General features: G+C 41.4%; 1 protein-coding gene across 2 annotated transcripts in view; it reads right to left on the minus strand.

Annotated features, from left to right (window-relative positions):
• Nucleotides 1–27,618, minus strand: part of LOC131230380 (transcription factor-like protein DPB) — a 58,463-nt gene that overhangs the window by 19,262 nt on the left and 11,583 nt on the right. For both annotated transcript variants that reach the window (XM_058226267.1, XM_058226268.1), the window contains 6 exons: nt 17,544–17,623; nt 17,190–17,233; nt 14,870–14,932; nt 14,608–14,754; nt 14,347–14,415; nt 13,946–14,044 (listed from right to left, as the gene is read on the minus strand). In XM_058226267.1, coding sequence (XP_058082250.1) covers nt 13,946–14,044; nt 14,347–14,415; nt 14,608–14,754; nt 14,870–14,932; nt 17,190–17,233; nt 17,544–17,623 — 502 coding nt within the window. The remainder of the gene's footprint in view (nt 1–13,945; nt 14,045–14,346; nt 14,416–14,607; nt 14,755–14,869; nt 14,933–17,189; nt 17,234–17,543; nt 17,624–27,618) is intronic.

Raw genomic sequence — 27,618 nt, forward strand, 5'->3', positions numbered from 1 at the left:
ATGGCCGATTTGAGCCGAGTCAAGCTAATTATTTGAAGCTCGAGCAAGGTGTCCCGTATCGGTATCGGTTGGCGTAACGGTGCCCTCCGAAACCGATACGAATACGGGGGCGTAACGGCGCAATTTTTTTTTTTGGCCAAAAAAATATGAATTAAATCCGGAATATTCTAAGCATTCCATATATGCATTCATTTATAAATTGGAACATGTTTATGATGGTGTAACGGTCCACTCTTTGGTGAGAAGTTGTATCGGACTGTCTGATGAATTTATGAACCAGATAACCTGAATTTGACTACAAAATTCATATATTTCATTTTCTAAATATCTAATTTATATACTTAACAATTTGATATCATTTCTCCCAATAGTTCTTTTAAAAAATGAAATTAAATTCAGGTAGATCATGTTGCCAATTTGGGGCTGACTTAGAGGACCAATCCATGCCCCAAATCAGCCTCAAATTCATGCAATTTATTGGCATTATCCCAATTGTGAATTGGTGGACATTTATTGGATAGTGAAACATGAAAAAAAATCAAAAGGCCCTAATTCAAAAAATAAGCGTCCACAAATTAATAGTTAAAACTATTCAAACAATTTGATTTTGGCATTTTGAGTTAGCAATTACAGTCCATAATTTAATTGGTAAATTTTAAGTTAATACACGTATCATGTACAAGTTTTTAAGGCCCGAATTAGGTAGGACTCAGATTGTGAAGTGTAGCACACGAGTGCCGAAGTTTTTTGGACCTCACTCGTGATGAATGTGTTACATCCACACCGTCCATCCATTTTGCCAAATAATTTTAGGGCATGAGCCCAAAAATGAGGCAGATCCGAAGCTCAGGTGGACCGCACCATAAGAAACAATAATAATTAAACGACTATCATTAAAAATTTATCGGGGCTACAAAAGTTTTAGATCAAGCTGACATGTGTGTTTTCCCTTCATCCACGTTAGTGTGACCCTATTAACAGGTTAGATGGAAAATAAACATTACAATGGATCCTAAGAAATTTTTAATGGTGAGCATTCTATAACCACTGTTTCCTATGCTGTGGTCCACCTGAGATTTGGATCTCACTAATTTTTTGAATCATAACCTAAAATGATGTGGCAAAATGGATGGAAGGCATGGATAAACTACATACAGCATGGTGGGGCCCATGTGGCATGTGTACATTTTATTAAATTGTGCAGCGTGCTACATAACGCGTATCAGTCCATTCATTTGATGCAAGCAAGTCCTGCGGGTCTGATCATGAGGTATGTGCTATATCTAAACCGTCCATTCATTTGACGAGTTCGTCTCAAGGCTTGACACGAAAAATAATACAGATCTAATTATCAAGTGGACCACACTGCAAAAAGCAGTGGGGGATTGAATGTCTACCATTGAAACCCTTTTTGGGATCACAGAACTTTTGGATCAATATGAAATTTGTTTTTCCTCTTCATTCAGGTCTTTTTAACCTTTTGAACAGATTGGATGGAAAATAAATGTTATGGTGGGCCTACGAATTTTTTAACAGTGAAAATCATCATCTCGCTGCTATTTTTGGTGTGGTCCAGACGATCTTTGGATAAGATTCATTTTTTGGCTAATGCTCTAAAATGATATTTAAAAATAGATGAACAGTGTAGATATAATAAATACATCACTGTGGAGCCCACGTAACTTTGATCTCCTTTGAACTGTTTGTACAACTTGGAGCTCGAGGACTGTTAGCGCTCGTCTTAGCATGACACGTACCTCCAGCTGGTGCGCGGTACACCTCCGAAAGAAAAAAAAAAAAAAGAGGAGAGGGAAACCGAAACGAAAAAAGAGGGAAAGAAGAGAATAAAAAGAAAGAGAGAGAGAGAGAGAGAGAGAGAGAGAGAGAGAGAGAGAGAGAAGAAAAAAGAGGAGAGGGAAACCGAAACGAAAAAAGAGGGAAAGAAGAGAAAAAAAAGAAAGAGAGGGAGAGAGAGAGAGAGAAGAAGCAGCAGGCCACCGTGGCTGCAGCCGCAGCCGTAGTCGCAGCCTCAGCTTCCCGAGAAGAAGAGGAAGAAGAAGAAGAAGAAAAGAAAAAAAAAAAAGGTAAGTATTTGTTTTTTTTTCCCTATTTTTTAAAGGCCGTAACAACCGTTACGGGTCAGTTGTAAGACTCGTATTCTAGCCCATACCGTCCCGTAGGCTTCCGTGGTCCTCCCGGTAGAATTCTGGCGACCCGCGATCTTTTATCGGCAGTTGCGCGCGACCCCAAGTGGTATCCCGTATTCCAGAGTCAGCTCGATCCGAAACTTGTACCCTAGCGACCGCGCCGCCGCGTCTCACCCGCCGAAGCGATACCCAGGCCAAGAGATGTGGGCCTGCGTTCAGTTCGAGAAAATGCCGCGCATTTGTAAAATCCCAAAAGAATCTCTACAACCTTTCAAATCAATCCCACCAATCATTAGTCAAGTACATCCCATCATAAGCCATCACTCACCCTTACCTCTCCTTACCTAAAGTCAATTCAACCCATGCTTAGCCCATTCTTTTCTTACAAAAGTCAAAAGAACCCATCCCTTTCCACTCCATCACCACTCCTCTCTCTCTCTCTCTCATTTCTCACTCTCCCAAGCAACTCCCAAGGAGAGGAAACGTCCAAGCTCTCCATGAGAAGAGCCATGTGTGGCCCACTCCCTACCAACCTATCTCCCATCTCCACCCTTGGATCATCATCTCCACCGTTGAAGGAGCACTTTTGGAGCATTGGAAGGCTAGGGAGGAAGAAGAATGAGAGGTGGGTGCTTCTCTCTCTCTCTCTCTCTCTCTCTCTCTCTCTCTCTCTCTCTCTCATTATTTTGGCGTGATAATGTGGCCGTGTGGCCCATCCGGATGTACCCCACCTTGATGTATGTGATGTCTAAGCCGTCCATCAAATGGACCCCACGGCCGTCCAAGCCATGTGGGCCCCACTTAACAGTAATTGGAAAACATAAATATAAGGTTGACCCAAATCAAGTGGGCCATGTCCACGTGGACCCCACACGTGGGACCCACCTTGAGCAATATGTGTACACGGTCCGTCCAGCGTCCCTAGACGCTGGACGTCTTTCACGAGTGAAAGGGGCAGAGCTTTTGGGGTAGGCTACTCATGTAGGCCCTACCTTGATGTAAAAATCAAATCCACACCATCCATTTCATTTCCAAGCCCATTTTAGGCGTTGAGCCAAAGAATGAACCCAATCCGATTTTTTGGTGGGCCCCGGCATGGGAAACAACATTTTTTTCACCTTTAAGATCCATTAAGACCCACCTTGATGTCTCTACCCGCCAAAAACATACTGCATAGTGGACTTGTTTAATCCGTCTTGGGCCATAGAATCCAATGGATGGAGTGGATTCTCAAGACACGGGCCCCACATGAAAAAACCTCGAGTAAACAAAAATAAAAAATAATAATAAATAAGGCACGCTGCTGCAGCAGGCATTGCTGCTGTCAGCAGCGTACGCAGGCGTTGCTGGCGGACGGACGGACGGACAGCAAGGCGGGGCCCCACCATAAGGTGGTTTGGACATCCACACCGTGCATTTGGTAGGCCCACTTATGGCAGTGGGCCACCCCAAAAATCAGCTTCATCCGGAACTCAGGTGGCCCACACGGTAGGAAACAGTGGTGATTGACGTCTGCCATTGAAACCCTTTTTGGGTGTCCTAGGAGCCTTGGACCATTATGAAATTTGTTTTCCTCCTCACCCAGGGTCTGCGTGACCTTAGCAACGGTTTGGATTGCAGATAAACATCATGGTGGGCCCCACATGGGACCCACTTCTATGAAGGGGATTGGCTGAAGTACCGTGTACAGTAGCTCTGCAGCTGCTATATTAACGCCTGCAAGTTCAGTGGGTTTGAACATGAGGCACGTGTTATATCCATTTTGTCCAGCCGTGGACCCCAGTTGCTGCTGTATGAGATCCAACCGTCCATCAGCAGTTGTAGCTGCTATAAGACCTCAGTTCTGTGGGCCCTAATCACAAGGTATATGTGTGGTGGGTCCCACACGTGTGGACCCACCTGGCATATATATTTCATCCTGATCATCTGTTAATTGACGTCCAGGGCTAGACATTTGCATGAATGGTAATATATATGTATATATGTATAAATAAATATGGGTGGTGTATATATTAATATAAACATTATATCTGGTGGTCCACACTACGTGGTCCTAGCTGATGTATATGTATAATAGATATAATATTATATCTGGTGGGTCACACCACGTGGCCCCACCTAATGTATATGTTTCACCAATCCCATCCACCGCCCGGACCCTTGGACGGTGGGATTCCCGTGATGTATGTGTTGTACATACATGTTGTCCAGCATGTGGAGCTCACGTGTGATGTATCTGTTTTATCCTAACCTTCCATCATTTGGATGATGGGACACCACCATGAGATATTTGTTTAATCCATACTGTCTAGAATGTTTGGACGATGCTAGACCATGTTTGGGCGATGCTATGGACCACACCATGTTGTATGTATTCCACCCACGCCATCCACCTATTTTGAAGGTGCTGTACTACCATACCATGATGTGTTTGTTTCATCCACACCATCCAAATAGTGTTAGATAGTGATGGACAATGTTTGGATGGTGCTGATCTACCTGGAGACTGTTTGGATAGTGTTGATCTACCTAGAGACTGTTTGGATAGTGCTGATCATCATTAGTGGGCCATATGCCCCATAGAATGATGTGTACAGTGATACACATGATGCACCTGCTACTATTGAGATGATTTCAGATGAAATCCAAGTTCCCACTTGTGAGGCCACTTTGATATACTTGTGGCCCGTTTGTGGGGCCCACCTTGATATATTTGTAGCCCACCTATGAGGCCCATTAGTGCGGCCCATATGATGTATGTGAGACCCATGGGTTGCGGCCCATTATGATATGTTGAGGCCCATGGTTATGGCCGTTATGATATGTTGAGGCTCATGGTTATGGCCGTTATGATATGTATTTGAGGCCCATGGTTATGGCCCATTATGATGTGTTTGTGGCCCATTCGGTAAGGCCCACTGAGATGTATTTTCGGCCCATGGGTCGAGGCCCATTGTGACGTATTTCTGGCCCGTATGTCGTGGCCCATTGTGATATGTTTCTGACCCATTTATTAAGGCCCGACTTGATGTGTATAAGGCCCATTAGTGCAGCCCATTGATGCGGCTCACTTGTTGTACATGAGGCCCATTGGTGCGGCTCAATGATGCGACCCACCGTGATGTGTATATTAGGCCCAATGGTGCGGCCCAATGTATTGACCCACCGTGATGTGTAGGCCCACGTGCTGCATGTGTAAGGCCCACCTATGATGACTATTTGAGGCCCACTTGTTGGATATTTGGGCCCACCTTATGTTTGACTCTATGTGGACCACTCCTTGGGAGCAATGTTGGTTAAATGTCCACATTGCTGGGCAGTGATGGTTAGATGTCCACATTGTGACCCTTCCCTAGGCCTTATCAGGCCCATTCTCATCATTCTCTTAGTGGGTTAACCCAAATAAGTGGGCCCCATTTACCACGGACGGACGGCTCCATGCTACCAGATTTGATATAACCACAGCCGAGGGCTGATCTTTATATTATGGTTGATCAGATGTTCATCTATGGACCCAGTCTTGTCTATGTGACAGGTCGTCAATGTTGATTATACATCGATGGCCAATTCCGAGGATTGAGGCCGATTTCGATTTGTCGAGGCCGATTGTATTGGCCAGTTCCGATTGTCGAGGCCGAGTATCGAGGCCGATTCTGAGTATCGAATTCGATTGTCAATGCCGATTGTCGAGACCTATATGATGTATATGTGACCCGTAGTTGAGGCTCATTGTGATGTATTCGTGGCCTATGGGCAAGGCCCATTGTGATATGTATTAAGCCTATGATGCATGGTCCATTTGATGTATTCAAGACCCATGTGTAGGGCCCACATGTCCTGTATTTGAGGCCCATGGGCAAGGCCCATTGTGATGTATTCATGGCCCATGGGCAAGGCCCATTGTGATGTATTCATGGCCTATGGGCAAGGCCCATTGTGATATGTATTAGGCCCATGAGCAGGGTCCACCTGTTGTGTATATGTGGCCCTTGAGTAAGACCCACTGTGTTGTATGTTAGGCCCTTGTGTGAGGTCGTGGGCCCATTATATGTTTGGCTCTATGTGGCCATTCCTTGGGGGCAATGTTGGTTAAATGTCCACATTGTCGAGGCCGATTGTTGATGCCGGTTATTGATACCGATTATGAGTATGTGACAGCATAGCATCATAATACATGCCCATACGCATCATCTGCATGTTTGCTATGAGATGTGATTGACCATTGCATATGCCATAGGGCAGGTTGTTCATGGGGCTTCTTGATAGGCAGAGTTGCCCCACATGAGAGCACGACATGTGCAGGATTGATGCATGATTGGATTGTGTGACTCATGCATCTCGCATTTGTATGACATGACCACCGTATGCCTTAGCGACATCAGGGTCATAGCCTCCACAGGTATTTCGTGGATGGCCAGATGGGACACCAGAAATCTGTTCTACATGAGGTGCTATAAATATCCCTGGGTGAAAGTCCCTAAACCCTCTTGGTTCTAGAGGTTGCTCCAACGTCTAGACCGAGTGGATGCATGAGCGCATGAGGGCCGTATACCGTTAAGCCGCGTCTCCCACTGTGTCGTGGTAGGTTGGAAAGGGGGTACGGCCTTACCTGCCCGAGAGGAGGGGGCAATGCTAGGCTGAGTCTGACCAGCTCGAGGAATGGGTCCGCTATTGATGAGCCGGGCCCAATATTGGCAGGCAGATAGTGAGGTCTCTTCCACTCACCTTGTTGCACGCGATAGGGCAGCAATCTAGTTTTGAGTGTAATAAACCCCGATAATTTCCCTGTTCTAATCATACTGATATGTGGACTTATTGAGCAGAAATTGCATATTCATTCATTTATTCATTCACTATCCACTCGGGCTAGTAGTGTGTAACTATTTGTTACGTGTACCTTCGCATGCCAGGATTTCGGTTGGGCGCGCGACTAACCTCAGACTAGGAGTTTACCACATTGAGTCTGATTATCCAAAAATTGGTATGAGACTGGTTTGGATAGAAGTCCCTTGTGATGGACCCCGTAGCCTGCGATACTACGTACTATCATCCCGACCTCACAATCCAGCTTGGTTATTTCATTGCATTGCATATTGCATCCGCATGCATATGGCATTTTGGGTTATGTTTTCTATACTTATATAACCTAGACAGATTTAGCAGGATTTACATATTGCATTGTATCCTCGGCATCTGATATTTAGCTCTTTATAACTCCTCATTTGCATAGCTGTTTTATATTGCGTATTTTGATATTGATTGACTCATGACCTTGTCCATATTTTCGCTTACTCTGTTATCATACGATTTATGATCTTGTCAGTATTTCTGTTTACTCTGATAATTCCTGCTCTTGTCAGTATTTTTACTTTGATAATTCATGATTTTGTCAGTATTTCTGCTTATTCTGATATTGCACGGTTTATGGATTACCAGTATTTTCGGTATTGTATGATGATGGCATTGTATTGAATACTTGACACTAACCTTGTGCTCACACTTACACCACCCTCTAAGCTTTCTATAAGCTTATGCACGATAGATGCGTGCAGGTGATGTTAGGTTGCAGCAGTGTTGAGCTTGGAGCGGGCAGCGATCTTCTGGAGCTTGATTTTCGATTAATGTATTTTTCCTTTAGCATTGTACTCAAACGATTATATTAGTGGATATGTGATGATGATATTGTCTTTGTGAATTGGGTAATCTTGTGGTTATGCTTATTATGAGTTAAATGTACAAAAAAAAAATCCTCCTTGTAGGATCCCAGGATCGGAATCTGGTGCATGGACACTAGGAGCCGACAATGGGGTACTACGGAGGCTGTCGCACCAGATTCGGCGATCGGGATTCCTGTGAATCCGATTTCCGAGTTTGGGGCGTAACATCAGTAACGGCCGTTACGTGTACAAAAACAGGACTCGGCCAATACGGCCCCGTATCGCGTAACAGGTACCACCGTTACCGTTACGTATCGGCCATTACAGCCGATACGTAACCGTTTTGGGACACCTTGAGCTCGAGTTGAGTTCGAGCCGAGTTCAGCTAGGGGGCATTTCAACTCGACTCGACTCGACTTGAAGCTCAAACTCGAGCTCGACTCAGCTCGATTAATAAATATATTAAATATTATATATATAATATATTAATTTAAGTTTTAACTTTTAACTTAAATAAAAATAAATAAAAAAATAAAAAAAAAAAAAAAAAAGAAGAAGAAGAAGAAGAAGAAGAAGAAGAAGAAAACAAACCCTAGAGTCTCTATCCGACCACACGCACCCCCTTTCCCTTTCTTCTCTTTCTCTACCCGCTGCCAGCCACACACCCGCCTAGACCACCACCACCAGTTTTCATTTCAGCTCCACAATAGTATGATTTCAATCTCTTGAGATCTACTTCTTGGGTGAGAAACCCAAGAAATCCGAGATGAGTTCTCAGATTTGTTAGAGCTTCAAGGAAATCCAATGATCTGATTGGCTAAAGCTCTTTACTTGGATTTCTAATCTGTGTTCTACTCTATTTCTTTTTTACTACTTGGATTTCTGCTGGTGGAAGAGGATCAAGAACATATCGGTTCTTACAGGTTTCCTCATCTGATTCGAAGCTTTGTTTGGTTTTTTCATCGAGTTTTGCTTTGATTCTCCTAAGATTTTTGAATTTTTCATCAATGGAGGAGGATCAAGAACAAAATCCATTACTCTCTCACCCAACAAGCTTAAGCTCGACTCGAGGTAAACTCGACTCGACTCGACTTGAACTCGACTCGACAGCTTTGGCAAACAAGCCAAGCTTCATCAAGTACAGCATGAACAAGCCGAGCCAAGCTTGGCCCACCTCGACTCGACTTAGCTCGATGCCCACCTCTAATTATTAGTATTGCATTCATGCTATATAAAGTTGTCATTGATATTACATATTTAAGAAGATAAATATAGGAGTTCCGTAGTCAATCTAAGCATGCCAAGTTCATAAAATCATCGGAAAGGCCGAGACAACATTCTCACCAAGCAATGGACCACTATGCCATCATAAACATGGCCAAAAAAAAAAAAAACACATATTTGGAATCCTCTGAATATCTGAGATATTTCCCTTAACAGTTGTAACAGCCGTTACGCGTAATGGAATCGGTGGGGACCGTTATGCCCACCGATATTGTTACGGCACACCTTAGTTACACATCATATGAACAACTTGTTCCATGAATGACCAACAGTTTGTCCCATAAAGCATGGTTGTTCTTATAACAATCCCATAAAATCTCCCCTTCAGTTTGATTGGTATGCAACTTATCACGTAAAACTCCACAGGCACATCTCTACCATGATAATCAACAAGATCACATGTCCTCTAGACCCACCAGGTTTGGAGGCAATATCATAAGCTAAAGCCCAAAAAGAAAGGTTAACGAATTTCGGAAAAATTCTATGGCCGCTAATTGATGGGGAATGTCATTTCCACTTCCCAAGATCATTCAAAAACGTAATCTTTAGCTTTCATCTATGATGAGATCCGCAACATTGCATCTAGGTTAAACATTCTTTTTACACATGTAAAGAGGGGCTAATGAATTGGCTAACAGGTTGGCACTTTGCCAAAGAGGGTGCTCTTAGATACATCATTTGTATTGTTCTTTCCCTGTTTCGTCGTCGTCGTCAAAGCCTTATCCCGACTACTTGGGGCTGGCCTACATAAAATCATCGAAGAGATTGTTGCGACACAGAGCAAAGCAAGGCTGGTGTCCATGGCGATTCTCTGCCTCTGGTGACTCCTTCAAGCAAAGGAGCACGTTCTGAAGCGTGCTCTAGAGGAACACCATTAGTGAACCCCTCACAAGTGGAGCATCCAAAGCCTCCATCGTCGCCACGTGGAAACTCGATCACCTCCTCTTCCCCAGGCCCGAAATTCCCACGAGTGGAGCATGCAAAGCCTTCTGACTATTCCTTTGGCCCAATTCCACAGCACTGCCACATGGGGACCCAAATCCATCCTTCAGCTCTTATCCAAGCCTAATTACCACACGAGGGGAGTGTGAGGATCCGACTCCACACTGGCTCGTGTCGACACATTTCTCTCCCTGCACGCCACCTGTCCAAATTTAAATTTGGGCCACTCCTGTCAACAACCATGTGGTGAAATGAGAGAGGATTTCCTCAAAACACACACACGCTTAATTATGCCTAGTGCCTTGATGCCTCAAGATGCACCCGCTTTTAATTACGTCCAGCATAATAATGACAAAGATACGAGGACGTCTGAAAATGAGACACGTCCTCGGTCTACATATAGCTTCTCAGAGGGCTCATCCTTCGACTCTGAGATTTTCGACAGTTGCAACGTATCAAATTGCAATGTGGCATCATCGAGCAATCTCTCTTGGTCATCTTCAGATCCGGACAGTCGCAATTCCTCTCATCATATCAAGTGCGGACCATCCTCATGCCATGAAATCACTCTTTTCAGAGATGCAAATCCTTTTGGTGGCCAATCGATTTTAAATTCCGAGGAAGAAAATCGATTTTAATTTCCTAGGGAGAAAATTGAGAAATCTCTCCTTCTTAGTGACCACGTCGATAGGCTCTCTCCCCCTTCACCTCCCTTTCATTAGGCAAAAGGGGCTTCTGGATGGGCCCTCTCCCCAAGATCCCATCCATATTGACACCCCCATGCTACATCCCTCTCTCATTCCTCCAATCGCCATGGAAGAGCTGCCTTTGCCCCTTAAAATCCTCCCTAGGGAACCCCCCGTTCCTATAGTCCATCAATGTCTCAACTCGAAGGAGGGCTTGTCCTCCAACTCATCCTTAACAAATGTGAGGACCTCAATCGATTCAAGGAGGCTCTCATGGACTTCGGTCAGTCAGTGGGTTTATCCTTGGGGGAAAGAAAAGAAGACTACAATAACCTTTATCATTTCATTGATGAATGGGAGGCTCTGGTTGCTCTCGCTGTTAAATCTAAAAAAGCTAGGTCTCCAAGAGGATGGAGACAATTAGATGCTTTGAGACTATCTTTGGTCTGAAAATCAACCTTTTCAAAAGAGAATTGTTGGGAATCAACATTTCTGATCTCCAACTTTCCTCCTTTGAGAAGGAATTTGGTTGTAAAGCCAGATCTTTCCCCTCCACCTATTTGGGTCTTCTGTTATGCATTGGGAAGCCAGTGATCCACCTTTGGTACATAGTGCTCGAAAGGATGAAGAGAAGACTCACCCCCTCGAAAACTTGTTGTTACCTGACCCTTGGTGCTCGTCTTACTCTCATTAAGATGGCCTTATCCATCCTTCATATGTACTTCTTGTCCTTATTCCGATGTCCCAAATCAATTCTCTTAAAAAAGACAAGATGTGGAGGGACTCTCTAGAATGGCAATTCAGAGAGTAAGAAGTTTCACCTCCTCAGTTGGTCTGAGGTGTGTCAGCCTTATTCTGAAAATGCCGCGGGGGGGGGGGGGGGGGGGTTGAAGCAAGTCATTGGTGGAGTAACACTACAGGTTTAAAACATGGGGTGAACGAAAATGGTTGTCTCACCAATTCGTCATCCCTATATAAAGCCTCGTCCATTTGGAAAGCCAAATATGCCTTAGTGCCCCAATTTCATGAAGATTTTGTCTTTCTCTTTAGAGGACGACTCTAAGATTAGTTTCTGGCTTGATAGGTGGATTTCTGATAATACTCTCATCTCGGCTTTCCTTACTCTGGCAAGTGTCCTCTAATATAAATACATGTCTCTAACTGTTTTTCTAGTCTTGGATCAGGGGCTTGGGTTCCTCCATGTAGAAGAAGGCTCTCAGATGAGGAATCAGTTGAATCTGGCACCTACTTATCCTTCTTTAGAACATGCACCCTTTCCCGAACCAGATCAATTCTTTGTGCTAGAATTTGACCCCCTCAGGGACCTTCTCTTCCAAATCATTCTATCTCAAACTCAACCGCCCCAATCAGGCAGCTTAAAGTGACTTCCCATCTCTTCTTTTGAGAGTCAGAGCCCGTCTTAAGGTAACGGCCTTTGTATGGCTTCTCGCGAGAGGCAGAATTCTTACAATGGACAATCTTCAACGGCGCAGTATGGTCCTTACAAACATGTCTCCTTTGTTAGAAAAAGGTCGAGACCATCAACCATCTATTCCTTCACTGCCCCTTCGCAGTGGAAGTCTAGTCCTCTATAATCTCTAGATTCCGCCTCATGTAGGTGATATGCCCAACTCCATTTCCAACCTTCTCTCTAGTTGGTTCCACATCACAAAGCATGGGGACTCCCTCTCTATATAGCAGCTCGCATTTATGGCTGTGTTATGGGCTCTTTGAAGAGAAAGGAACTTCAGCTGCTTTCAAAACCAAGGTATTCTGTATCGCTAATGGTGGTCATAACGATCACCACCATTATCGACACGGGTATCGGTTGTAACAGCTGATACGAGGATGTAATGCCCGTTACAACCCTCATAATGGTGTGTGTTTTTTTTTTTGCTCGAAAAAATCTGAGAACAAATATCTAGAAAAACTAGAATAATGTAAATATTCTAAATCTATATTCATTTTTTGTTTTGAACATGTTTATGGTAGGGTAACGATCCACACTTTGGTGAGAGTTTTGTATTAGGATGTCTGGTGAATTTATGAACATAGTTGTCTCTAATGTTTACACATCACAATCAAGCATTAGAATTAAAAAAATAAAAAAATAAAAAAATTGCATATATACCACTTTTTTCAATTTTTTTAAAAAATGGTCCTTGGAGCTTCTACTCACCCAAATCGCTTCAGTCTATTATTTTAATCCTAAAATTTATAGTATGAGTGGTCAAAATCTATTGTAGAATAATCTAGGAAAGTTTGCGGAATGAGAAAAGTGGAAAATGAGGAAAAAATGAATTTACATATAAAAAAAAAAAAAGGTGTCATTTTTTCATCCGTTACGGGAGTAATGGTTGTTATGCCCCATAACAGCCATTGTGGTCCCAAAAATTAACTACCTCGTTTCAGCCCCTGTATTGTGTAACAGTCACAGCCGTTACCTATACGTATCGGCCTTTATGGCCATATCGTAACGAATACAGAACACCGTATTCAGAAAACCTCCTCTCTCTCTTCCAGAGTTTCTTCCCTTCTCTTGCGCAATCTTAAGGAGTGGGCTGTGAATCTTTTGGGCAGAGACAATGTCCTCTGCTACTCTTGATTTCTGGTTTCAGTGCAGCTTCTGGCTCTTCCATGCCTATGGTAGTTCGAGTTGTATAAGTTTTGTTTTTTAGGTTTTCTTCTCTGCTCCTTTTGGGGCTCAGTTCTCTTTGGGTTCCTTCTCTGTTTGGGTTTTTTGTGGGTTTGGGTTTGGTGTTTCATTGTATAATTGGCCTTTTCCTTTTTTCTTTTGTTTGTTGCTCTTTTCAGGTTGATTTCTCCTCCCTTCTTAATATAATTTTCCATCCTAAAAAACAAATGTCTCATAACTGCACACATTCCGTAGTACTCTTAAAAGGAAAGAACATACAATCTCAAAATAATAAAATAAAACAGAAATCAAAATATATACCACATTAATAGCATATACATCATATTTTAGAAATTTTATCAAGTTAGCCAAACTTGAGGTATGAGACTATCCTGTCTCACAACTTATCTCGGGACCATACCGATTGAAACTGATGACTCATGCTTAATAGAAGCTATAATTAAGAAAGAACTTTTTTCCATTTAGAACTAAATAAAGAAGCTCATAACTAGTGAGTTGTTAACTTTTGACCTCGAAAGGATCATTCAAATAGCACAACTGAAGTCAAAAAAGAAAATGATGAAGTCAATATACCTGAACCAGGATAAAAGGTAAGGCCACTCCACCCGAAGGGGCATTTCCTGAACCATATAATTGTTCATTCCGCTCTACCAGGTTTTGAAGACCTATGAACTTTAAGGTAACAGAAAAATTAGAAACCAGCCATTGTTCCACAAATAGGATTAGCTAGGCAAAGAAAATTTTCAGCCTGTATGTCTTCATCATTCTATAAAAGCAGGTTCCAGAGCCAATATAAATGACAGCATACATTTCAGCAAGACAAAAAGACATCAGCCAGATCAAGATGAAGCGGTTACACCAAAAAGTACGAATATTGACTGCAAGTGAAGAATATTAGGTAATCAAGATGAAGAAATTACACCAAAAAGTACGAATATTGATTGCAAACAAAGAATATAAGTAGGCGATCTTACTTGTTCCTCCAATTCTTGCAAATATGCTGCTTTCTTATCAATCCTAGTTCTTAGTCCAATGCGTTCTGCCTGAGATAAATGCATGTTGAACAGAACTGAACATTATCAGGATAAGAAATTCGAGGAGACTCAACATGTTAACTGTATTACACTCTTTATGGTCGAATGAATGACAAGAAAAAGAAAACTCATATTAGAGCTGTCACATGCATGCAAAATAATGGGTTCGATTAGATATCAGAAGAAATGATTGAGTCAGACCTTTAACTCTTCAATATCATTTAGGCTAGTGCGAGGCAAGCCCTTCCATTGTATTTCCTTTTTATCCTTTGATATAATATCCATTGCCATGAGAACATTTAGGGCATCATACACCCTCCGCCGTATGTTTTTCTCATCGTACTGTTGCTGTTCAGTAGGAGAAACACAGATTACTGTTTGACCATGACACCACATCTGATATACATAACTGGAGATTGATGCTCCTGAAGCAATCTATTTCATTTTCATATGCATCTCTTACCTGATCTGGAGATGCAAGACTACTGCTAGGATCTGCAAATTCAGCCACGAGTTCATCTGCAACCTGAAAATACTTAAATAGGTGAGACTAAGGAACCTGGAAAAGCTTAAATAGGTCAGACTACGGCACAACACTATTTGAAACCTGAATATAGTTTAAAAGCTCGAACTAACGAACAAATTCGTTGATGTAATGTAAGAAAAATGGAATGTGCCTAATGTAAATCTATTGAAAAGTTGGGCTCCAAAAAAGAAATAGAAAATGAAAGGTGGAGCAAAAGATAGCAGGCAATAAAGAGACCAGAACCGGAATAAAGGCAATAGCAACTGGATTGGAGATTTTTATTTTTTATTTTTAAAAAAAAAAAAAAAACAGATTGAAAGACATCTATGTTTTGGAATCATCATCATCATCCAAGCATTATCCCAACTAATTGGGGTCGGCTATATGTGTCCTTTTCCGCCATTCCACTCTATCAAGGGCCACAACTTCAATTAGACCCTAGGTCATCAAGTCTTTTCTTACCATCACCCAGGTCCTTTTGGGCCTTCTCTTTGCCCTTTTTGCGCCTTCAACTTGAACCAGCTGACTCCTAACTGGTGAGGTTCTTGGTCTCAGTTGCACATGACCAAACCATCCAAGTCTACTTTCCCTCATCTTATTACCTATTGTTGCTACTCTTAAGTTATCTCGGATGCATTCATTTCCAATTCTATTGTTCCTTGTGTTGCCACTCGTCCATCTCAACATTCTCATTTCAGCTACACATCCTATGAACATGTTATTCCTTAACTGCCCAACATTCTGCCCGATAAAGCGTGGCTGGTCTTATTGCTTTCCCATAAAATTTCCCTTTCAGTTGGAATGGTACACGACAATCACAGAAAACTCCAAAGGCACATCTCCATTTCTTCCAACCCACATGTGATCTATGGACAACATCCTTCTCAATCACTCATGAATTATCGACTGCAAATATCAAAAGGGGTCATTTTGGTAAACCACTCAGTCAGATGACTCAGATCTGTCTTAGAATTATAATAAAATAACACAGAACCATTCCATAAGAAAATTAAGAACTTTAGCATGGCCCAGATCTTCTTGCAGTCCAAAAGGCACAGAACTAATTCCATCCCTTATTCATAATATTGTACAAATTCTACCAAGGATTATTACATATGGTATTAAGCAGGGTATTTGGAGGGAGCATAAGAATATTCGAGAATTAAGCATGCCCAATGGTTGTTTGAAGAAGAGAATCAAACATGCTACTATAAGCTGGGAAATGAGTTCTAAGGAAATTGTGGATGTTCACACCTTGGAGTTGGTTAGGAATTGGAGCTTGGTAATTAGAGGGTAAAAGCTAGCTCATAAGAAGAGTGACTTGTGGAATCTGCCTCCCTCTAGGGGTGGTTGAAGAGGAATGTGGACCAAAGTTCTATGAGTAACCAAGAGATGTCGGCATCAACTGCTGATAATGGACAATACTGGCTGCACTGGGTAGGTGTTTTCCACCCCTGTTGGTGTTGGTGACTCCAATATCCCGGGAGTTAATTGTGGTTGAAGTGGGACTTGATTTATATCATGGCCTGTCCAAGGAGCTTTTAATTGTTGAAGGTAACTCCAGATTAGCCAATTCTTGGGCCAGGGGTAAAAAGTCATTTCCATGGAAGCACACTGTCATTGTAAACGAAATTAAGGTTATGGTTGGCAGTCTTTGGGTTTCTTTCCAGCATGTGTCAAGAGAAGCAAAACCACGTAGAAGATTATCTAGCTCAGGAAGGTGTCTGTAGACCAGCCCTTTGTACCAGAACCTGTTATCCATTGCCTTAATGGATAACAGGTCCTTTGTTCTCTTTTTTTATGAAATTTCTGTTAACAACCATAAAAAGTAACACTTGAGCATTCCTAGCCACAGTGAAAGGTCAAACCACAGTTCAACAAGTACATGGTCACTCGATTCAATTTTACAGAAGATCACATTTAAGCTGCTAGCAATTGAAATGGAGCACATATATAAAAGTTGATTAGCTAAATTCGCAAGCTGGTAAGGCATGTGGATGTGCAACCAATAGCAATCCATACAGAAGCCTTTCAATCTCAAATGAACATAAATGACTAACAAAAAGCATTCTAGTGATACAGGCAGGCAGTCCATCCCCCTCATGTTGAAACAATAATACTCATGATAAGCTAGCATCATGTCTGTGAAAAACTTTAAATCCTCCAGTAAAAAAACAGTCTACGAAGAATTTAAAAATGAACCAAAATGTCATTGAGAAAAGGCAAGGAGAAAGAAGTTCCAGCAAAGCCAACTGACCTCATTGTAAGTGGTTCTACCTTTGCTTTCAACTTTCTCACAGACTGTTAAGGATCAAGAACATGGTAGAAACATGTAATCAGTTAGGAAAAACCCATCTCACAGAGTTGTAGGAAAAAAAAAATTCACAAAAATTCCATAATCACTTGCTAGAAACCCCAGTGAAACAAAAGACTCGCACAGGAACCAAACAAACAATCGATTGACAAGACTCTTTAACTTTTCAATTGAAGCTTCTCAAGAAGATGCGGAAGATTTCAATCTCAGCTTGTACCCATTTTACAACTTTAGGAGGAATAATAATTAAGTGCATAAAGGCCAACAGAGAGCAAAAAAACAGGTCCACACTATCACCTTTCATGCTAAATTGGCGGAGTCCCCTACCACCTTTATCAGCACCTACTGCCCGTGCGCCCCTCTTTTTCTTTTTACCGCTGTTCAGAAGCCAACCATTTTGTTAACAACATGAAAAATGCAACTGTTATAAGTAACACATGGAATAATTCCCAGCTTTACTACCAGTCCAAAAGTGAGTATTTTAGTCCAGAATATAGCTTAGAAGGCATATGGATCCCTTCTCTCTCTCATCACGTTGGGACAGTAATTAGCTTCATGACCAGGCTATTATTAAACTGGATTCTTCTCAACAGAGATTAAAAGGAAGCCCTGATTAGAAGTTCTTTTATAATTTTTGAGAAAAATCTGACTTAATAACAAGAGTTATATTTGAGAGATTTCCAGAAGCAAAGACAAGTAAAATAAAACACTTGATGCCTGAGATTTCAATTGCATTACAGAATCAAAAAAGGTTAATAGGTGTTTCGTAAAACAATGAGACTACTAAACCAAGAAGATTCTTAGAATTTCTTTTACATGTTTTCATGGGAAGAGAAGACTAAAAACCAGCTCATTACCTAAACAACACATCATGAAGAAAATTTCTGTGTTTTCCCTAAAACAAAGAGGCTATTGGAATCCTGTGATTCTCTCTCCTTGTATGCATACAACACTTCCTACCATCAATAACAAAATTCGAGTTCATTGGTTTTCCCCAAAACACAGAACTACTGAATGCCAGTATACTATGCAACTTGAATGATGTAACATGTGTTGGTGTCAGACACAGATATGGGTTGCTGAACAGTGGCTTCTAAAAGTCATATTTGCCAACGCATCCACACATTTTGTTAGTAAATTTAAAAGTTAGATTCAATAGTATACTGTAATTTTATACAAATAAAGAGTCAAAATTAATTATTAAATTATAATAATAAACCTAAAGTTGATTACTTATAAGAACCTCAAAATCAAAGACAATAATAATTAAGCATAAAACTAAGCTTTTGTACAAGCCCAGCCGAGGAGTGTTGAACACAAGGATAAGGGCACACATTGACATGTCCCAGTTTCAGAAAAGTGACATGTCCACAACCAAAACCAATATGTAATTCTTTTTTCTCCCTAAAGTAACCAGATTTTATTAAAAGAAAAACAGGAAGAATATAAAAATTGATGATGAGAAATCATCAGGGTCAAAACAAAGAAGAAAAAGGCCCTAAAGAGCCCTGGAAGAATTCAATAGCAAAATTAGCAAGACATGTGAAGCCCTATCCTACTCAAGGTATTCCAAAACAGTTATGTAATGACCTTAACGGTAATGGTGGTAACCGTTACACATTACAGGCCCATGATGACCGTTATGGAAAAACTGACCTGTAATAGTACATTATGGGGCTCAAACATTTTTTTTTCCAAAAAAAAAAAGGGGGGGGCACAACGACCACGACAGCCTCTATAACCATTATGGAATACCTTGATGCTACTTGAATGCTAGACATTTGACCTTCTGAAAAATCTCTTATGGAACACAAGATCCACCTTTGAAAGATCTATTGTCGTGCTCAAACCAAATGGACCATAGACCAGCTAGGAAAGAGAGTCTAAGCTGTTGTAGCCCATGAAATCTGCAAATAGAGAGATCGCCTGGCAGCTTTGATCATAAAAGGATTCATTGTAAAGAGAATATATATTGGGAGGCCACCGATATGCAGTTATGGCAGAGCAAAGTAGAATGCAGTGGGTCCATAGATATTATATAGTGTGGCTTGTTGTGATACGAAATAGCCGACAATAATACCAAAAACCCATAAAGAAAAAGAATTGATGATAATGTCAGAAGCCCGTAGTGGAGGAACAATGCTGCTATGATTAGACTTGAAACCAAAGGATCACCACAGCAATCCAATCTATAACAGACATTTCTATAGATATGTCTCACAGAGAGGCAGAGATATAAGATTTGGAAGAAAGAACAATTGGCCCAGCTGTTGAAATATACTTACCCATACTGTGTACCTGCACTCAATTTATTTATCAGGCATATAATAGGATATAAATGGTACATGACATAGAACCCAACATAAACATTACAGATGGTGTATGTAATGCAGATGATGTGTATGCAATGTCTGACTGAAAGTAAGACAGATCGTTCGGTGCTGGAATAGTTTATGACTATACGAAGCTTTGAAGCACCATAGTAAACTTTGATAAATAGAACCCGGTCTAATCCAAAGGTGCGACATGTAGCCAGATATGAAGATGCAAAAAGTAAGACAGCCGTGAGGGACTCAGGCACTCACCACAGTGCCTATAGATGGAACTTAACCATGGTATGTGAAGTTGTACGCCACGGAGTTATAAGATGAGTTTATTCAGGAGTGGTGGTAGGATTGAGCTTTACAGATTGATCACCGGGCTCATGACCATGGTATTTGTGAATTAATGGCATCAGGCTCTTAACCACGACCCAAGAGACGATGGAATCGAGCTCATGGCCACAACCAAAAGGGGGCGACGGAATCAAGCTCATGGCCATGATCCAAAGGACGATAGAATCAGGCTCATGGCCACAACCCAAAGGGCGATGGAATCAAGCTCATGGCCGCGACCCAAGAGACAATGGAATTGGGCTTATGGTTTAGATGATAGAATTGGGCTCATGGTTCGCAACCCAAAAGGTGATGGAATTGGGCTCATGGCCACAACCTAGAGGATGATGGAATCGAGCTCATGGCCATGATAAAAAGGATGATGGAATCAGACTCATTGACATGACTCAAAGGGGGCTCATGGCCATGATCCAAAGGACGATAGAATCAGGCTCATGGCCACAACCCAAAGGGTGATGGCATCAAGCTCATGGCCGCGACCCAAGAGACAATGGAATTGGGCTTATGGTCTAGATGATAGAATTGGGCTCATGGTTCGCAACCCAAAAGGCGATGGAATTGGGCTCATGGCCATAACCTAGAGGATGATGGAATTGAGCTCATGGCCATGATAAAAAGGATGATGGAATCGGACTCATTGACATGACTCAAAGGGGGCGATGGAATTGGGCTCATGGCCTCGATCCAAAGGACGATGAAATCGGGCTCATGGCCCCGACCCATAGGGCAATGGAATCGGGCTCATGGCCGCAACCAAGGGAGCCCATGCCAGGGTGTCCCAAATCGATTACGTATCGGCCGTAACGGTAACGGTGGGACCCGTTACGCGATACAAGGCCGTATCGGCCGATGTCCCATTTTGTACCCGTTACGGCCGTTACGGGCGTAAGGATGGTTTCAGGCCTACCTGGGTTGGAGTCTTGACTCAATCTTGCGCGGTCGGCTCTCCTTTTTCTTCCCTTCTATTCCCCGATACTTCCTCTTCTTTCTCTCTATCTCTTCTTCTTCTTCTTCTTCTTCTTCTTCTCTCTCTCTCTCTCTCTCTCTCTCTCTCTCTCTCTCTCTCTGTTCTTTCCCTCTTTTTTCTTCTCTCTTCTTTCCCTCTTTTTTCTTTTCAGTTTCCCTCTCTCCTTTTTTTTTTTCAGGTGTACCACACCAGCTTAGCTACAGTAGGTACGTGTCACGCTGAGATGAGCGCTAACGCTCCTCGAGCTCCGAGTTGTACAAACGGTTCAAAAGAGATCAAAGTTATATGGGCTCCACGGTGATGTATTTATTATATCTACACAGTTCATCTATTTTTAAATATCATTTTAGAGCATTACCAAAAAATGAATCGTATCCAAAGATCGTCTGGACCACACCAAAAATAGCAGCGGAGATGATGATTTTCACCGTTAAACAATTCGTAGGCCCACCATAACATTTATTTTCCATCCAATCTGTTCATAAGGTCAAAAAGACCTGAATGAACAGGAAAAACAAATTTCATATTGATCCAAAAGTTCTGTGATCCTAAAAAGGGTTTCAATGGTAGACGTTCAATCCCCCACTGCTTTTTGCAGTGTGGTCCACTTGATAATTAGATCTGAATTATTTTTCGTGTCAAGCCTTAAGACGAGCTCGTCAAATGAATGGACGGTTTAGATATAACACATACCTCATGATCAGACCCACAGGACCTGCTTGATTGAAATAAATAGACTGCGTGCGAGTTACGAGTTACGCAGCACGCTCGCTGCACATTTTATTAAACTGTACACGTGCCACATGGGCCCCATCATGACATATATATTTTATCCATACCGTCCATCCATTTTGCCACATCATTTTAGGTTATGATTCAAAAAATTAGTAAGATCCAAATCTCAGGTGGACCACAGCATAGGAAACAGTGGTTATAGAATGCTCACCATTAAAATTTTCTTAGGGTCCACTATAATGTTTATTTTCCATCTAACCTCTTAACAGGGTCACAAACACACATGTCAGCTTGATCTAAAACTTTTGTAGCCCCAATAAATTTTTAATGATACTCGTTTAATTATTATTGTTTCTTATGGTACGGTCCACCTGAGCTTTGGATCTGCCTCATTTTTGGGCTCATGCCCTAAAATTATTTGGCAAAATGGATGGACGGTGTGGATATAACACATTCATCATGAGTGGGGTCCAAAAAACTTTGACACACTGTGCTACACTTCACAATTCGAGTCCTACCTAATTCGGTCCCTTAAAAAATTGTACACTAGACATGTATTAACTTAAAATTTACCAATTAAATTATGGACTGTAATTGCTAACTCAAAATGCCAAAATCAAATTGTTTGAATAGTTTTAATTGTTAATTTGTGGACGCTTATTTTTTAAAACAGGGCCTTTTGATTTTTTTTCATGATTCACTATCCAATAAATGGCTACCAATTTACAAGTGGGATAATGCTAATAAATTGCATGAATTTGAGGCTAATTTGGGGCATGAATTGGTCCTCCAAGTCAACCCCAAATTGGCAACGCAATCTACCTGAATTTAATTTCATTTTTTTAAAGAACTATTGGGAGAAAGATATTAAATTGTTAAGTATATAAATTAGATATTTAGAAAATTAAATACATAAATTTTGTAGTCAAATTCAGGTTGCCTGGTTCAAAAGTTAATCAGACAGTCCAATACAACTTCTCACCAAAGAGTGGACCGTTACACCACCATAAACATGTTCTAATTTATAAATGAATGCATATTTGGAATGCTTAGAATATTCCGGATTTAATCTATATTTTTTCATATTTTTTGGCAAAAAAAAAAAAAAAATTGCACCGTTACGGGCCATTACGCCCCCATATCGCCGTTACGCGCCCGTATTCGTATCAGTTTTGGAGGGCACCGTTATGCCAACTAATACCGATATGGGATACCTTGGCCCATGCAGAGTGGGCATCCTACAGGTTTTAACCCACGGGGACAAGTTTAAAGTTGTCGCAAGCCTCCACATGAGTGAGCATCCACAAGAGTAGGCTTGCTATAGCAATTTAAGCTCATATAGGGCTTTGGAGTGAAGAACTTTTATGCTCGTGAATCATTGGAGTTTACGCAACCTTTTAAGCTCACAGGTGACTGCAGCATGCAGGACCTTTTAAGCTCGTACACCATTGGAGCAAAACACAGTTTAGGATCATAAGTAGTTGGGGCATTGTTAATAAAACCACAGTTTAAGCTTTTAAGTAATTAGAGCAAACGCAAGCCCCTGTTGCCATGCCTTAGTGGTAGACTTCTGGAGTTTCAACACAAGGACACAAGTTCGAGCATCCCTTGTGGTGTGAGTGGGCAAGGGTGCTTGTGTGTGTGCCAGGGGAGTGTTATAAAAATAAAAATAAAAAAAAGTTAGATCAAACACAGTTTAGGTTGTAAGTAGTTGGAGCATTGTTAGTAAGACCACAGTTTAAGCTCATAAGTAGTTGGAGCAAACACAGTTTAGGCTCGTAAGTAATGAAGCGAGTTTTATCCATGGTGGATAGAACTAGTCTGCTCCGTAGGTATAATGTAAGGTGATTCTCATGTCTCATTAGGAAGGTATTTCGTAACGGTAACAGTGATTGTAATAGCCACCACTGTTACCTTTACAATACAAGGTGTAATGGTTGTTACAAGGGTCGTAACGGCCATTATAGTCTCTTTTATTAATGAAAAAATCCGAAAAAACCATATCGGCCCTGTAACGGACCATTACAAGGCCTTTACAAGGGCGTAATGGGCGGTTACAGGGGCTATAACGGCCTTTACGTATCATTTTTCCGTGACAACAGTTACGGCCTTTAGAACCCAGTAACATGTAACAGTTGCCACCATTACCTTTACGTAATGGCCTTTACGGCCTTTACAGCACACCATGCTCATCAAGGGCCTTGGGAGTCTTTTGGTCGCCTATCATACGAGGGAACATAGCGGTGTGCCATGGACCAGAGTTGCGAAAATGTTGGACTTAGCTGTGAGAGACTAGGCCACTTGCCAAAGTGCTAACGCTTAACTATGAGGATTTGAGCCGCTCGCAAAGTGTCTATACAGGAGTCTGTCAACCGTGAGGGATCAGGCCACGCACCATGAGATTATGTTCATGAGACTCTACAAACTGAGGAACTGAGTCGCTCGTCATAGTGATGACCGCAAGGGACTGAGCCACTCGCCACAGTGACAAATCTTACCCTTGGTTGTGACTGAGTCGTGTGCCAAGGGCCTGTAAATCATCACCATAGACAATAGTTGAACCACCACCATAGGCAATTGTTGAGAAAGGCATTACGCCATATGATAAGACTTAACTATGAGGGACTGAGCAACGTTGTCAAATCGCATATGCGATTGCATGCGATAAGCATATGCTATTCGCATATGCGATCGCACAATCGCATATGCCATGGCATTTTTTTTTTTTTCAAAAAAAAAAAAAGATGTAAAAACTCGTCTAATTAGTACACATGATTGGATTGGCATATTTTACTTATTTCATTATAGTTTGAGTGTTTCATTAAGTGATATATTTAATTACTTATATTATATTATATAAATTTTAACAAAACAATCAACAAGCTACATTAAAAGATAACTAATTATTATAAACTTCGAACAAAGAAATTGATGCAGGACATGAAAATTAAATATAATATGCGAGACTTCAGGCTTAAGATCACGTTAGTTCAGAAACAATTACAAAATTTCCATATCCCACACAAAAGTTCAAACATTCAAGCAAGGGGAATCTATGCAGGTCCAGGCCTACACAGGCTAGGGCTGGATCAGTAAAATTATGGACCAATCGATACTCAAAGGGAAGTAAAAATCATCCACACATGCATAGCAATCAGACCCTAACCCAAGGGATTCACCAATTCCAATTTAGAGAACCTTAGGGTAAGAAAAGTGGCATAAATTTGGAGATTTGAGTAATGTAGGGTTAGGTTTAGGGATTTTGGGTAAAGCGGAGTGAAAGAGAGGAGAGATGAACCAGAGAAGTATCGCACGCGTGGACAACAACAATGGCCCAGAGGCACGTACGTGTGATCCCGGCCGCACGTGTGTGGGGCCCGCTATTCAGAAAAAAGGTCACCTTGGACCTAGTCGGCCAGGGATGGACTCCAAAACCCCCAAATGTCAGCTCGATCCAATGCACGGTTTGTACGTGGTGCTCCGCCGAAGTTTCAACCCTCCTGCAGGGTCAGATTCTGAAAATCTACTGTAGAGAGAAAAACGGCTGCAATAGAAGATGGATTTGAAGCGTATATGATTGTAGGAGAATAGAAATATGGATGGAAGAAAGTGAGAAGTATAGAAAATAGAAGATAGGAGTGGATCGGGATATATGTGGCTTCGCGCCACGGTAGTTAGCCCTTCGATGAAGGGAGGGCTTCGCACCCAATTAAGCTTCACAACTCAGAGAGTAGGAAAACGCAGAATTTTTTCAATTAATCAAAAAAGCTACAAGGGGTGCCTATTTAGAGGAAAAACCCTATACCTCTAAACTCGCGCCATGTGCGCAACCTATTACTTGGCAATGAAGAACTAAAATAAAAACCAAACAAAGAAATCTAAAGCATTCATGATTTTCTAAATAATAACAATAAGTAAAACCTAAAATATGAAATCAATCCGACTAGTGGGCTACGATCATGAGATCCCATGATGGCCTTTCCTTGACTATCGGGCTCACTCTTTGAATCAAAACTCCGTCTTCTAACTAAGAGGCCCTCCCTGGACGTTGTCATCGAGCCAGATCGACGGTGGGGCCCTCCTTCGTACATACGTGCGTAGGAGCGACATGCGTGCGTGTGTGCGCGTGATGTCCCCATCAGAAATTTTAATGATAAATGGATAACTTAAAACAACTTACAAGTTATAACTCACAACTTAATTTACAAAAAGTAAGCGCAACTTATAAAATATAAAAAATAAACATAATTGAAATAATTGTAAAAAGATTAGAGTAAGAAAGAAAGAGGTGTAAGAGAGAAAGAGTAAGAGATTTAGAGCTTTGGAGTAAAGAATAGTGAAAATGGAGGGGATATGAGTGCCTAATTATAGGCAAAAGTTCTCCAATTTGAAATTTTAAAAAATATAAATATAAATCTTCTGCTCTTGGCTATTGAGAAATATGCGATCGCATACTCGCATATGTGATCGCATATTTATCGCATATAAAAGCATGCCATGGCATACTTGCCAGGATCGCATATGCCATCATGGCATATGCGATTTGATCAACAATATGCGCATATGCGATCGCATTTGATAACAATGGGACTGCGCTAACCATTGTGTAAAACTGTGAGGGATGGCCGCTCGCCACAATGACAGGTCTTACCCTTGGTTGGAGTTGTGTCGTGTGTGAGGGGCCTGCAAATCATCGCCATAAACAGTAGATAAATCGTCGTCGTAGGTGGTTACTAAGAAAGACATTGTCCAATAAGATAAGGGTTGATAGTGAGGGACTGAGCCGCTAGCCATTGTGTCAGACTATGAGGAATAGCCGCTCGCCACAGTGATAAGTCTTACCCTTGGTTGGAGTTGTGTCATGTGTGAGGGGCCTGCAAATCATTGCCATAAATAGTAGATAAATCGTTGTCGTAGGCGGTTACTAATAAAGGCATTGTCTAATAAGATAAGGCTTAACAGTGAGAGACTGAGCCGCTCACCACGATATCGGGTTGTGAGGACTGCTCACCACAATGACAGGTCTTACCCTTAGTTGGGGTTGTGCCATGTGCCAGGGGCAACATTGTTGTTAAATGTGACCGCATAGTCACATATGTGATCGCATATGCGAATTCTCCCTTGCATTTCGGATATGCCAAAAATGCGAGTGTATGCGATCGCATATTGGCGTCCACAATTTTTTTTTTTATTTTTTAGCCAAAAAAAGGACCTTTTGCCTATAAAAAGACATCCAAACCTCCTCCATTTGCAACATTCTCACTCCAAAACTCTCTTACTCTCTTTTTTTTTCTTACATTCTTACTTCCAAGCACAATTAATCTCTCTCTTACATAGTTCCTATCCTACTTCCAACCAAGCTCCTAGTTCCTACTTTACAAGATTAAAGCAAGAAGATCATTTATTCATTTAAGAAGAGAAGCTTACCTCTCTCTTGGAAGATCAAGATTCAAGCTTCAAGCATTCTCAAGGAAGATTCAACTTTCAAGATTCAAGCACTCTTATTCTGCAATCTACATCTCCCTCTCTCTCTCTCTCTCTCTCTCTCTCTCTCTCTCTCTCTCTCTCTCTCTCTTACATACACAATAATCCTAATTCTTGAATGTTGATGACTTGATGTATACTCAATTCATCGTTTAATTGATTTTATTTCTCTCAAATGTATTTTAAATATATAAAATTAGATATCTAGTAACAAGAAAGTTCCCCCTAATTTCTTATATATTTTTACATTTTTCTCCTATTTTTCAATTTTTTTATTTTTCGAATAAATAAATATGCGGTCGCATATGCAATTGTGCGATCGCATATGCGCATAGGTATATGCGATTTAACAACATTGGGGGCCTTTAAATCATCGACATAAACAATAGTTGTATCATCACCGCAGGCGGTAGCAAGAGTTCATCATCATTGGTGGTAGTTTGGTCATCACTGCAAGCAGTAACAAGAGTTCATCGCCATGGGCACTAGTTTGGTCATCACCACAAGCAAT

The sequence above is a fragment of the Magnolia sinica genome, chromosome 17 (genome assembly GCF_029962835.1).
Source record: "Magnolia sinica isolate HGM2019 chromosome 17, MsV1, whole genome shotgun sequence".
In the NCBI taxonomy this organism is placed as follows: Eukaryota; Viridiplantae; Streptophyta; class Magnoliopsida; order Magnoliales; family Magnoliaceae; genus Magnolia; species Magnolia sinica.